Consider the following 14,510-nt stretch of genomic DNA (forward strand, 5'->3'; position numbering starts at 1 on the left):
TAATTCAGGGGGGCTAAAGTGCATTTCGTTGCCTTGTGCATGAGTAATGACAATAAAGTTGAATCTAATCTAATAATATAAGTATAATTATAGCTAAACGTAAATAAGATATATATTTTTTAATTTATGTAAATTTTAAAAAATAAATTTTCTGAAATTTTCTATGATGTTTTTGTCATCAATGACAAAAAATATTGAATCATTTTAATAAGCTGTCTTTGGCACATTTAAGAAAAATAAATTTAAAAAATGTATATAAAGCTCAGCATATACGAGTACACCCCATTTTGAAAATGAATATTTTTATCCATTTATCAGTGAATATGGGTAATATATTTTAGTGCATTTGAACAAAACAGATTTATTAAACAGATATATTTATTAAAATAATATTTTTGTCACAGAGCATCTTTAGAAATGGAAAGATAATATATTTAAATTCAAGCAAAATATTGCAAAAAACAAAATTGTATAAATTTTTGGTTTCTCTTGATTTTTCCTTTTTTTTAAACTTGTATTTAATATTTTTCCCTAACATATAAATTTATGCTAATTTTTGAACCATTATTGCAAGTTAATTTGTTAGACAATCTCCAGATTTGGCTGACTAATCTAATGTACAAGCACAAATATTGTAAAGCTTCGTAAAGAAAATATTAATTTAAATGAGAGATTTGGGGCGTCACGGTGGCGCAGTGAGTAGCACGATCGCCTCACAGCAAGAAGGTCGCTAGTTCAAGCCTCGGCATTTCTGTGTGGAGTTTGCATGTTCTCCTCGTGTTGGCGTGGGATTCCTCCAGGTGCTCCGGTTTCCCCCACAAGTCCAAAGACATGCGGTACAGGTGAATTGGATAAGCTAAATTGTCAGTAGTGTATGTGTGTGAATGGAAGTGTATGGGTGATTCCCAGTGATGGGTTGCTGCTGGAAGGGCATCCATTGCATGAAAACATATGCTGGATAAGTTGGCAGTTCATTCCACTGTGGCGATCCCAGATTAATAAGCCGAAAAGAAAATGAATGAATAATATGATGCCAACTAATCCTAACTGAAGTCCTAACCTAAAGTCTCCTGTACTAAAAAATAACTACAAAATATAATAATTTAGCTATAAAATGATGACTGAAAATATCATACAATGATGAATACACAAAATCTTCTTCCAATTTAGACTATAAACATAAATAAGTTAAATTAAGTAAAATATATTTTTACATTTCTGTTTATTTTCAGAATCTGAAATGTTTATGCTGTTGAACACCAGTGCCAGAAGTATATATTGCTGCCTTTGTCATATTTAAAAACGCTACTTTCCAATAAATGTTTTCATAAAAAAAGATCATATAATACTGAGTGAGCTTTGCATTCATTCATTCATTCATTCATTCATTCATTCATTTCCTTTTCAGTTTAGTCCCTTTATTAATCAGGGGTCGCCACAGCGGAATGAACCGCCAATTTATCCAGCATATGTTTTATGCAGTGGATGCCCTTCCAGCTGCAACCCAACACTGGGAAACAGCCATACACTCTTGCATTAACACACATACACAACGGACAATTTAGCTTCCCCAATTCACCTGTAGCGCATGTGTTTGGACTGTGGGGGAAACCGGAGCACCCGGAGGAAACCCACACCAACACGGCGAGAACATGCAAACTCCACACAGAAATGCCAACTGACCCAGCCGGAGCTCAAACCAGGAACCTTCTTGCTGTGAGGCGATTGTGCTACCCACTGCGCCACCATGACGCCTGAGCTTTGCATGTGCAGCTTCAAAACCATTTTTATTTAGACTTTACACTCTCATAGACCGGATTTTTACTCTGTGATCAAAACAGAGAGATTCAGATTGAGCAAAAGAAAGTGTTTTCTCAATAAATGATTGCATTGCATGAAGAAATGCCTTACCTTTCTTGTAAAAGAATAATTGTTAGTTTAACCCTTTTATATGGCACTCATTGAAATATTCATTTGTAAAACCCTAGCAGTGTTACTGAGGGTTATTACAGGGCTTTAGGACTTTTATGAATGAAAAGTTGCGTCCCAAATAACAACTATGCACTGGTGTAGTGTAGAGTTTAGTGCAGGGGTGATCAACCCATGTTCCTGAAGATCTACCTCCCTCCAGAGTTCAGCTCCAACCCTGATCAAACACACCTGAACCTATTCATTAGGACCTGAACAGCCCTTGATAATTACAGGCAGGTGTGCTTGATATGGGTTGCAACCAGTGGTGTAGTCCTTGCTATCCGCACATATACTCAGTATGCTTACTTTTTTCCATGAGCTGTTTGGGTGTTACCACTTCTGAGGATCAATATTTGCATATACCCTCGGTATACTCACTTATTTTTCTGATTAAACTTCCCTAATTTTAGTGTATTTTTTTATTCTTACTTAAAAATGTATATGTGTGTAAACGTATATACATTTTTCTTTGTTTACCCCAAATCGGGCCTACTGCTACAGGGAACGACACTGTATATATAATACTAAAAACAACGAGGCAAAGACTACTCATAAATAGCGTAACAATATGCGATTTAAAAGGGTAACTACTAGAATATAATAGCGACAACAGAGGACAGACTCCTAATAGTTTGGTTTAAAACAAGCATGTACGAATGTGACAATCAAAAATAATGGCTGATTGATGTTTAAAGGAACCTATTAAATGTAAAGTAATAAGCCAGTAAAGAAAGTAAGTTAAAAAGCTGTCTTTCCATGTATGCACAGGCCCTATTGAGTTAACTTAAATAAAAGTTAACTAAATTCTTGTAACTATCTTGATTGACTCTTTTTTTCAGTATTAAAATGATTATACAAGCTACATACTGTATACATACAGCCAATTGCCAAGGCTAGCTTATATATATGATATATAGCTAATGAATCAAAGAAACATTGAGTTTCGTCGTTTCTTTGCCTACTTACATTTAAAATTTGGGTCCGGTGTAATAGTACATCACCTTTTTTTAGGACTACACCACTCTGCAGGAAGATCTCCTGGAACAAGGTTGGTGACTCCCCTGGTTTAGTGTCATCCCAAATTTAACACATTTTTTACTAAACGTTAATTCAAACTATTTTCCAGTCAATGTTTAACGGTTGCGAAATTAGTGAACTAAACCAGGGGTTCCCAAAGTGGGGGTCGGGACTTCTCGGGGGGGTCACGGGATAATGAGCAGGGGTCGCTTGGTGATTTCCAAATATCTAATTCATTTTATGAAATTATTAAAATAACCATATTTATATTTACAATAATAGTTATAAAACAACACATTGTTTTTCCAATTGGATTGCGACTTGTGGGGTCTCATTACGTTACAATAAAGACACAGCAATAGGGTCAGATGCAGCAGGTTGATTTCATGGCACCAGGGTAAACTTTCTGACACCTTTATGGCACTCGCATACAATAAAATTAAACAGGCCACAACTGAACATGGAGGATGATCTTTGAGTGGCGTTCTTCAAAATTAAACAAAGAATAGATTGGGCCTCTTGGTGTGTTTTTGAGGGTCACGGGCTGAAAAATTTTGGAACCCCTGAACTAAAGCAACAAATTGTACCTGTCATGAGTACAACCGCGTTCACCATTGGGAGGCGGCATAACCATTTATATGAGAGATTTTCATTCATTCATTCATTCATTTTCTTTCCGCCAATTTATCCAACATATATTTTACACAGCGGACATCCTTCCAGCTGCAACCCATCACTGGAAAACACCCACACACTTTCATTCACACACATACATTACAGACAATTTACTGGAGCAACCGGAGGAAACCCTCGCCAGCATGGGGAGAACATGTAAACTCCACACTGAATGCCAACTCACCCAGCCGGAACTCAAACCAGCGACCTTCTTGCTGTGAGGCGACAGTGCTAACCACTGTGCCACCGCGCCACCCCATGAGAGATTGGCACACAGTTTTTTTTATGTTTTTAAATTTACATGGCTTAGTATGCCAGTTGAACCACTTTTCTATACATTCAATGCCAATCTTACCCAGTTGTAGTGTTTTGTTTTGTGTCCATTTTGAATTTACACTACCAGTGCAGAGCCCTGGGGATCAGAGAGAGGCTGGATTGACCTCCTCCAGATCCAGAATTTAGCTTTCACGTTTCCTTTCAATTTTCTTCGGCTTAGTCCCTTTATTCATCAGGGGTTGCCACAGCGGAATGAACCGCCAACTCATCCAGCATTTGTTTTACACAGCGGATGCCCTTCCAGCTGCAGCCCAGTACTGGGAAATTAGCTTTCAAATTCAGAAATAAATAAATAAATCCAACCTCAGCACCCGATAGCTCCTCCCCTTTCTCTATGTGAGCAAATCTGCAAGCGTTAAGTGCATGAAGTTTTCATCATTCCACACTTATTTTTAACACATGCATCATCCAGGTATTTCCCAGAGATGGGTTGCGGCTAGAAGGGCATCCACGGCGTAAAATTAATATAGGGACTAAGCCGAAAAGAAAATGAATGTATGAATCATCCAGGTATTTCAAGTGTACATGAAATCAAAACTAACCCTATTGATTTTGTCAGCTCGTATTGCTAGTTTTGTGGTGAACATTTCATCTGTGCATGTCATTAAGAAAAAAAAAGTTCGCCATTTTAATCTTTAATTGAAATCTGTTCAATTCCTGTTTGTTTACATTTAAATTCTCAGATAAGTTTTGTCTGAGGTATTGGGTGTGGCCAAAGAGCTTAGAATGGCCAAGAGGTGACACTCATTCCATTGCAACACCAGGCACACAGCAACTGCCTTGGATTCCGCCATTTTGAAGTGAAAGCGGTCGGCTGTCCATTGGATCTTATTGCTGTCGCGATGGGAAGCAGCTGCTTTGCTTTTTATTTATTTATTTAAAAAGCACATTAAAGCTGAGCTACAACCTGTAAGACAACAATACAACACTTACCATCACAATCATCAGCACTTTTAATAGTTTATTTTACAGACTTACACTCTCAGAAATAAAGGTACAAGAGCTGTCACTGGGGTGGTACCTTTTTGAAAGGTACATATTTGTACTTAGGGTCCATAATAATACCTCAAGGGTACATATTAATACCTAAGCAGTACAAAAGAGTACCCTTTAAATTTTACACCATGTACAGGTACAAATATGTACCTTTCGAAAAGGTACCACCCCAGTGACAGCTCTTGTACCTTTATTTCTGAGAGTGTATAATATGCTGTTGTTCTATTGGAACAACCGCGCCATCTAGTGGCTGTTTCCCAAATCGCACTAGAGTGTCGCCTCTTGGTGATTCTAGGCTCTTTGCCGTGGCTAATATACTTAACCACGCCCCTCCAGCTTTCAGTTTTGACAACAAACAGAAATGGTGAGCAGGAGGAGCCTGTTAGGTTGTAATAACTCTCCAGAAACCCTTTTCCCGATCTTATGAATGAAATCCCCACTTTACTACATCCAATCAGCTCACAGCAAAAAAACAAGCCACACCCACTGTTTACTATTTAATATTCTATTTCTCTAGAAACTGCGTCACAAAACAAAAAAAGAAAGGTTGCATCTGGTTCATGCAGACTTTAAAGTATTCTATTTAGATTATTTTCTGATTTTAGAGTGAATGCACTGTACTATTTAACTACAAAATAGTGTAGAATAGTGCATAATGTGATTTGGATCTAAAATAACACATCTAAAATAAAACTATTGTAATAAATGTCAATGAAGTTATCAAAATGGATCTACACCCAATAAAGGGTTAAAGTAAGAATTATAAAAAAGTTAGACTCTATGTAATTACCCAAATTACCCAGCTTTTCTCACTTACATTTGCTCCATATGCTCGGTGTTTGATGCCAGGTAAGAAACCTGACAAGCTGAAAGTGTTCACAGTGTGATACTGATTAACGACTCTCACACTGCGAACTCAAGTAGTTTCACTTTACACCACCAGTGATTGTAGATGGATCTAAATCCTCAACATATCAAGAGTATTTCCTTAAAGAGAATTCATGCTTGTATCTTTTTTTTTTTTTTAATAAACCCTCTTTTCTTGAAAATGGCTCATTTTACAGCTCCCCTGTGTTAAACAGTTTAGTTTGACCATTTTTGAAATCATTCAGTCGATCTCCAGATCTGGTAGGAGCCCTTTTAGCATAGCTTAGCATAGATAATTCAATCGGATTAGACCATTAGCATCTCGCTCAAAAATGACCAAAGTGTTTCAATAATTTTTCTATTTAAAGCTTCACTCTTCTGTAGTTTGTGTACAACAGATATAGAAAAGTTGCTGTTTTCTAGGCTAGGAACTCTACTCTCATTCTGCCATAATAATAGAAACAAGAAACTTGGCTGATTATTACACCAGAATGAGAGTATACTTCCAAGCCATATCAGCATAGAAAATAATAACTTTTAATTTTCTGTCGGTCTTAGTACACGACTGTAAACAAAAAAAAGTTGACACAGCTTAAAATTTTAAGGTAACCAGCTTCAGGACATTTTTGAGTTGACTCAACTGAAAATCGAGTCAAGTGCAGTACTTGGGTTGAATGTTGAGTCAACTCAAAAATGCTCTGCAGCAAGTTGCCTTACGGTTTTGAATTGAGTCGACATTTTTTTCAGTGTACAGAAGAGTCAAGATGTAAACAGGAAAATGGTAAATAAAAAAGTAAAAATATTTGAGCGAGATGCTAATAGTCTAATCCAATTAAATGACTCATGCTAAGCTAAGCTAAAAGTGTTCCCGACAGACCTGGAGATCAGCTAAATGGATTTGAAAATTGTGAGAAGAGCCTGGCTGCAGACCAGGTGCAGATGCAAGCTGAGACTGCATGCAATGCTTTTAATGTGTTCACCCAACCACCCCCATAACCCTAACCCTCACAGTGACATCACTAGCTCTTTTGAGTGCAAATGTCTGAGACTGCATGTCTCATAACGAACTTTGATTTGAAGCTAAAAAGTATATGGAGGGCAACACGATGTATCAGTGGTTAGCACTGCCCCGCACAGTAAGAAGGTAACTGGTTTGAGTCCCGGCTGGGTAAAAGAAAATGCTGGAACAGTTGGCGGTTCATTCCGCTGGGGCGATCACTGATAAATAAGGGACTAAGCTGAAGGAAAATAAATTAAAGTATATGGAAATTAAGCAAAGAGTTAAAGGTGTATAACTTCTGTGGAACATTGCAGTCAAATTTAAAGTCATGGAGAAATAGAAAACTATCAATGTAAATGTTGCTGGTTGAATTAATATAAACAACATATTTCTTTTTTTTGTAAAATATGGATATATTCATAAATCTTTCAGTATTCTGAGAGCGTAGAGAGACTGCATTTTGTAATTTGTGGTGCTTCATGGAAGTGGGCGGAGCTAACAACTCCTTTTAGTGCACTTTGTTTACTGTGACTTTCTGATTGGTTGATATTGCCTTAAAACATCATGGGTAATGTAGTTTTTCTACTCAAATTCATTCATTTGTTTTCCTTCGGCTTAGTCCCTTATTTACATACCTGTCAACCTTCCTGTTTTTCCTGGGAGTCTCCCGTATTTTATAATTCTATCCGTATTTTGCAATTCGATCTATTTTACTATTCTATCTATCTTGTATGGACTGGAAGAAACTGGAACACCCGTAGGAAACCCACGCCAACTCCTGTAGGAACATGAAAACTCTACACAGAAACATCAAATAACCCAGCCTGGGCTCAAACCAGGGACCTTCTTGCTGTGAGGCAACAGTGCTAACCACTGAGCCACCATGCCACCCAAATTATATACAATTGTTTTAAAAAACTAAGCTGGATTAATGCAAACAGATATGTTCGACAAAATGCAGTTGATTGAGCTCACATTTGATCAGGTATTATTCAAAATTGTATTCCTTATGCAGGAAAATGAAAGAGTTATTAAACTACAGTCACTAAATGGCCTTAAAATCATCCGTCTTCTTCCAGATAGTGTTCTTTGAGGGGAAATGCTTCACCGGCAGAAGGCTGGAGGTGTTTGGAGACTGTGATAACTTCCAGGACCGTGGCTTCATGAACAGGGTGAACTCCATCCGCGTGGAGAGCGGCGCTTGGGTGTGTTTTGACCATCCTGATTTTAAGGGTCAGCAGTACATGCTGGAAAAAGGAGAGTATCCCGATTTCCAACGCTGGAACGGCCACAATGATCACATGGGCTCCTGTAAGCCAATCAAAATGGTGAGCTTCAAGTTTCATATTGCTGTTTTCTGACATATGCTAATTGATTATTAACATGGGGGATCAGAAAAATAGTTTTGTTTTCCCTTTGAATTAGGTTATTTTTCATACTCCATGCACAGTTTTTTTCTTGTGAAATGTATTATAAAGGGCAAACTAGTGCGAGACTTATAAAACAATGAGTGATCTACTGACAAAATTACAAATTAAAGAGGAGCTCAAAACTGACTTGCAGAAACATAAAAATTTACTGCGTTGCTTGGTGAATTGAAATGCTCTCTTCTTATTAATTCTGCATCTAAAAGGGAAAGTCAAACAAATGCATGAACAATCAAATTGAAATCGAATGCATGGACTCTTTACATTCAATAAAAGCTTTTTTATAGTGGAAAAAGGTTTCTTTAAAATATTTAAATGCTCCTCCCACTATGATAAATAGGTCTTTGAAGAACCAAGCATGGTTCTTATATGACATCACCATGGAGCTGTTGGAATCTTTATTTAAAATTCAGCTTTCTCTAAAATGGGATGTTGTAATAAATATATACCTCAGGCCTAAAATAGTCATTCATCCATTAATTTTTTTTTTCGCTTAGTCCCTTTAATAATCTGGGGTCATATTAATCATATGTTTTACGCAGCGGATGCCCTTCCAGCTGCAACCCATCAGTGGGAAACCCATACACACTCATTCGCAGACATACATACACTATGGACAATTTAGCCTACCCAATTCACCTGTACCGCATGTCTTTGGACTGTTGGGGAAACCGGAGCACCCGGAGGAAACCCACGCAAACGCAGGGAGAACATGCAAACGCCACACAGAAACGCCAACTGACCCAGCCGAGGCTCGAACCAGCGACCTTCTTGCTGTGAGGCGACAGCACTACCTACTGCGCCACTGCGTCACCTGGCCTAAATAATTAAAATATTTTTTCCTTTTCTTTTACTGAAGTAAAATCTTTATATTTTTACATTAAAATACACTCAGTAACATGTTTTAGCACTGACAGCATGATTTAGCACCCTTTTTAGCATGATTTAGCACAATGGTAACATGTTTTATTGAACGTTTTTAACCATTTGGAACCTTTGCTTTCAAGGATGTTAAACCTTCATGATGCAAAATGTCCTTTATTTTGGAAAAAAGTTGTTTAGATGAACAAAATATTCTCTCTAAAATCAACACATGCTCATTGGGAAAACACATCCTGGTCTACATTTTTGAGAACCGAGAAAGAGGTGCTTGCGGGTACATAAGCCTGGCATTTATGTTTGAGATTGTGTTTGAGATTGTCAAAAATCAACACAGTGCCCTCTAGTGGATTTGTAAAAAGAAAAACTGCTAGACAATGTTGTCCAGGGTACATATTTGTCGGTTCTCAAAAATGTAGTCCTGGGCACATATTTCCAATATGTGCAAACAACAGTTATTTAACTCAGAATTCAGCCTGCACTGTACAGGTCAGTATGTTCATTTAGTATTCAAAACTCAGAGACTGTGAAAGATATGCATAGATTGCATAGATACCCCTAGATTTCTGACAAACACAAATAAAGCTACAAGTAGGTGTGGCCAACCGTCCACATTTTGTTCGCCCATCATCGCACTGACCGGAGGATACCAAAGAAGGGCAAAGAGGCAGAGTGTGAGCAGAGCTACAGACACCTGCTAGCATTCTGCTTAGACTGACTATTCTTTGTAGGAAACACTTAATACTTCATTACCTGCGACTCGTTTGTGTTCTGACCACATGTGCTTGGTTGTACACTATATCAATAAAGTGTTTAGACTTTTAAAAACACTGTTGTAATACATCTAGCCACTAAACATTGTTCTTATGATGTTTTTGTACAGGAGAATGCGCAAATTACTTCCAAACACTTCACATATAGTCTGTGTTAGTAAATACAAGACTATTGATGAAATCCAGGCAGAACACTGTATAACAATGCTTCAAAATCTGTTAGATTCTGGAGTGAATTACAAGTCTAAAGAAAAATATAATTGATAAATGATCGTAAATAAAACAAATACATTTATAGAGATGGTATATAAGTATATAATTTCATTCACCTGGGAAATGGAGGCCACGTGAATGGTTTGTGAGCACATTTAAGTGCACACAGCATGCCATATCATCTGATAATTGCAGGAATTAATTCCAAAAGGCAAATGACTGTGTAAACCACATAAAACAACACAAAAATACGATGAATATGCCGAGATCAGCGGCTAATCAGCTGGAATCAGCTGAGGTGAAGTGACGGCGACCAGAGAGACCTAGCTGTCACTCAAGTGACCACACCCTTAATTATGCAAACTTAATAAAACTTAATATAAAGGAAACGGATGAGTTATAAAAAAATTCACCCCGTCACCGTTGTCACGAAGGGGAATATTAGCTATATGAACTTAAATCGTTCTTTGTACCAGGCTGTAAACACCTTTTTTTCTGCTGTAAAGTTGGCCATTGTAACAGTGGGGTCAATAGAAGTCTGCTTTAAATGGAGCCAGCACTTCCGAAATTTCGATGAATTGCAGTTTCAGTTACTTCCATCTTTGCTTCACGAGGGAGAATGGAGATTGCCGCTTGACATAACTAGATATAATGCATGCTGTTTCACTATTGACCTTATTCTTCAACGCAGAAGTGCGCTCGTTTTTGTGATTGCTTTCGAACTTTAGATTCAGTCACCTATGGGAGAAATCACTAGAAATAATAAACGGCAGAAGACGGTCAAACTACCTGTGCTACAAACAAGCATGTTCATAATTACATAAAAAGCAGAATAATATCATAAGAGTGGCAGTTTGCAACATCAAGCAGCATAACAAGCTGTTTTTAACATCCAAAAGGTAATGGAAGTGAATGAGACCGAGCCAAAAAGATTCCAATGGCTGCGACTGCTCATACCTGAAAGATAAGGTCAATACAGTCTTCAAAGACCAATGTCGTTTTTCTGTCTGTGTCTGTCAGCATGGTGAGCAGTACAGGATGGAGCTCTTCGAGGGCCAGAATTTCACCGGTCAGTGTGTTGAGCTGTGTGACGACTGTCCTTTCCTCCAGAGCACTGGATTCAGCAAGAACTGCCTCAACTCCATCAAAGTCTATGGAGACGGAGCGTAAGTCCACAAGGCCAAAAACACATCAAATCGCATCATACTGAACTACCTTAAGACATGGGCGCGTTATAAATGCAGCAAACTGTTTGGAAGCATTAAAAGCGTCTGTTTAGACCAAATGTCACTGATGAGAAGATGATGGATGTTATGACTGAAATCACCAAATGCCCTTAAGATCTAAATGCACTACAGAATGTTACGTTTTCAAACACACACACACGCAGAAATTGCTTGTAAATAACCTTTAACCATTCACAGTGTAATACTCACTACTCTCTTTTACAAATTTGAGTAATATTTACAACAGATACTTTTACTTGCACTACATTTCTGGGCAAGTAATGGTTACTTGAGTATGATATTTCTGTACTCTTTCCACCACTGCGGCACACTTAAATCATACAGTAGAAAATAAAAAATGGTTGTAGAAACAATTTTTACCACAATACTTGATTTCACAATTCAAATACAATCTCACTTTTTCTCTCTCAACGTTTAGCTGGGCCATGTACGAGGAACCAAACTATCGTGGCCGCATGTACATTGTGGAAAGAGGAAACTACTGCTCATTTATGGAATGGCAAGCCGAGAATCCCAACATCCAGTCAATCCGCAGAGTGGTGAACTATTTCTAATCTTCTCCATCCCAAAACTGCCTCGCTCCTAAAGGAGAACCAGCAAGAAATTCAGCAAGTGTATTGATCCCAAATAAATCTGAGCTTTTGATTTATTTTAATAATTCACAGAGATATGTTCTTTTTATTTATGGAATTGCATCTATGAATCGGTTATTTAATAGAAAATGCAATCAGCGCAGAAATACTCTTGTATGTTTTATTTTGTCTTTGTATACAGAGGCAATGAGCTGAAATAAAAGTCAGTTGTGAAAGACTTGCTGTATTCTTACACTTTTTTTCAAAATAAGATTTTAATAATAAATAATCAGCAAAATAAAAATAAATAAAATAGTTTTTTTTCATACTTTGAAGTAAAATATTTACATTTTTACATTACAATTCATTTACTTGAGAAGCTTTTTCTGGAAATCATGTATCAAAATTGAGTGATAATTTGCTTTAACACATTTTTCTTAAAATATATATAGATTTTTCTAGAACATATCTTACAAACGTGAAAATATTAAAAAAACATAAGTATTTTTTTATTTTATTATCAGATTTTTCTAACTTAAATGCATGTAACACATCATACATAACTATGTTTGTAATATTTATCAATACAACCTGTTTTAGCATTGACAGCATGAATTACCACACGTTTTAGCATGATCTAGCACAATGCTAACATGTTTTAGGACACTTACCATGTTCCTAACATGTTTTTAACATGATTTGACACACTGCTGACATGTTTTGTTGCCTACATTTCAATGTTAGTGGGTTTATCTTTGTAAAATGATTTCCATCGTGTGTAGCACATGGCTAATATGAATAAACATGCTTCTATAGCACCCTAGTAGTATTTTAACACATTAGTAGCACAATTAACATGTTGCTTAAATTTTTCTAGCATGTTTAGCAAGTTAGCCATATTATTTATTAATACTAATCTGTTTTAGCATTGACAGCATGAACTACACACATTTTAGCATGATCTAGCACAATGCTAACATGTTTTAGGACACTTACCATGTTCCTAACATGTTTTAGCATGATGTGACACACTGCTAACATGTTTTGTAGCCTACATTACAATGTTTGTAGGTTTTTGTTTCTAAAATGATTTCCATCATGTGTAGCACATGGCTAACATGAATAAACATGTTTCTATAGCATACTGGTAGCTTTTTAACACATTACTAGCACAAATTAACATTTTTCTAGCATGTTAGCACCTGGCTGGTGTGAATTAGCACAGCAGCCAAGCCAGCCATATTACTTACTAATACTAACCTGTTTTAACATTGACAGCATGTATTACCACGTTTTAGCATGATTTAGCACAATGTTAACATGTTTTATGACACCTAACATGCTGCTAACATGGTTTAGCATGATTTGACACACTGCTAACATGTTTTGTACATGACAGTGCTAGCTTGTGTTTGTAAATTATTTCCATCATGCTGGTAGCATTTCAACACATTACTAGCACAAATAAATGTTGCTTAAATTTTTCTAGCATGTTTAGCACTTGGCTGGTGTGAATTAGCACACCAGCCAAGTTAGCCATATTATTTATCAATACTAATCAGTTTTAGCATTGACAGCATGAATTAGCACACATTTTAGCTTGATCTATCTCAATGCTAACATGTTTTAGGACACATACCATGTTCCTAACATGTTTTAGCATGATGTGACACACTGCTTGCATGTTTCGTAGCCTACATTACAATGTTAGTATGCTTATGTTTCTAAAATGATTTCCATCATGTGTAGCACATGGCTAACATGAATAAACATGTTTCTATAGCATACTGGTAGCATTTTAACACATTACTAGCGTGAATTAACATTTAAAACACACCTGGCTGGTGTGAATTAGCACAGCAGCCAAGCCAGCCATATTACTTATTATTACTAAGCTGTTTTAACATTGACAGCAAGAATCACCACGTTTTAGCATGATTTAACACAATGTTAACATGCTTCATGACACCTAACATGCTGCTAACATGTTTTTAGCATGATTTGACACACTGCTAACATGTTTTGTACATTACAGTGCTAACTTGTGTTTGTAAAATGATTTCCATCATGTGGTGCTCATGGCTAGTATGAGTAAACATTTTTCTATGACATGCTGGTAGCATTTCAGCACATTACTAGCACAAATTAACATGTTGCTTAAATTTTTCTAGCATGCTTAGCACTTGGCTGATATGAATAACCACGCCAGCCAAGCCAGCCATATTACTTATTAATACTAACCTGTTTTAGCATTGACAACATGAATTAGCACACATTTTAGCATGATTTAGCAGAATGCTAACTTGTTTTAGCACACTTAACATGTTCCTAACATGTTTTAGCATGATTTGACACACTGCTAACACGTTTGTACATTACAATGCTTGCCTATGTTTGAAAATGATTTCCATCATGTGTAGCACATGGCTATCATGAATAAACATGTTTCTATAGCACCCTGGTAGCATTTTAACTCATTGTTAGCACAAATTAACATGTTGCTAACATTTTTCTAGCATGTTTAGCACACACCTTGG

At 36.8% G+C, this 14,510-nt stretch overlaps 1 protein-coding gene across 1 annotated transcript; it reads left to right on the forward strand.

Moving 5' to 3' along the window:
* Nucleotides 1-7,803: 7,803 nt before the first annotated feature.
* On the forward strand, nucleotides 7,804-12,211 carry crygn1 (crystallin, gamma N1). The gene is made up of 4 exons (XM_056445571.1): nucleotides 7,804-7,847; nucleotides 7,942-8,190; nucleotides 11,175-11,320; nucleotides 11,820-12,211. The coding sequence occupies exons 1-4, from the start codon at nucleotides 7,806-7,808 to the stop codon at nucleotides 11,953-11,955; spliced, it is 573 nt and encodes a 190-aa protein (XP_056301546.1). The 5' UTR covers nucleotides 7,804-7,805; the 3' UTR covers nucleotides 11,956-12,211.
* The last annotated feature ends 2,299 nt before the right edge of the window (nucleotides 12,212-14,510 follow it).

This window comes from Danio aesculapii, chromosome 2, assembly GCF_903798145.1.
Source record: "Danio aesculapii chromosome 2, fDanAes4.1, whole genome shotgun sequence".
Classification (NCBI taxonomy): Eukaryota; Metazoa; Chordata; class Actinopteri; order Cypriniformes; family Danionidae; genus Danio; species Danio aesculapii.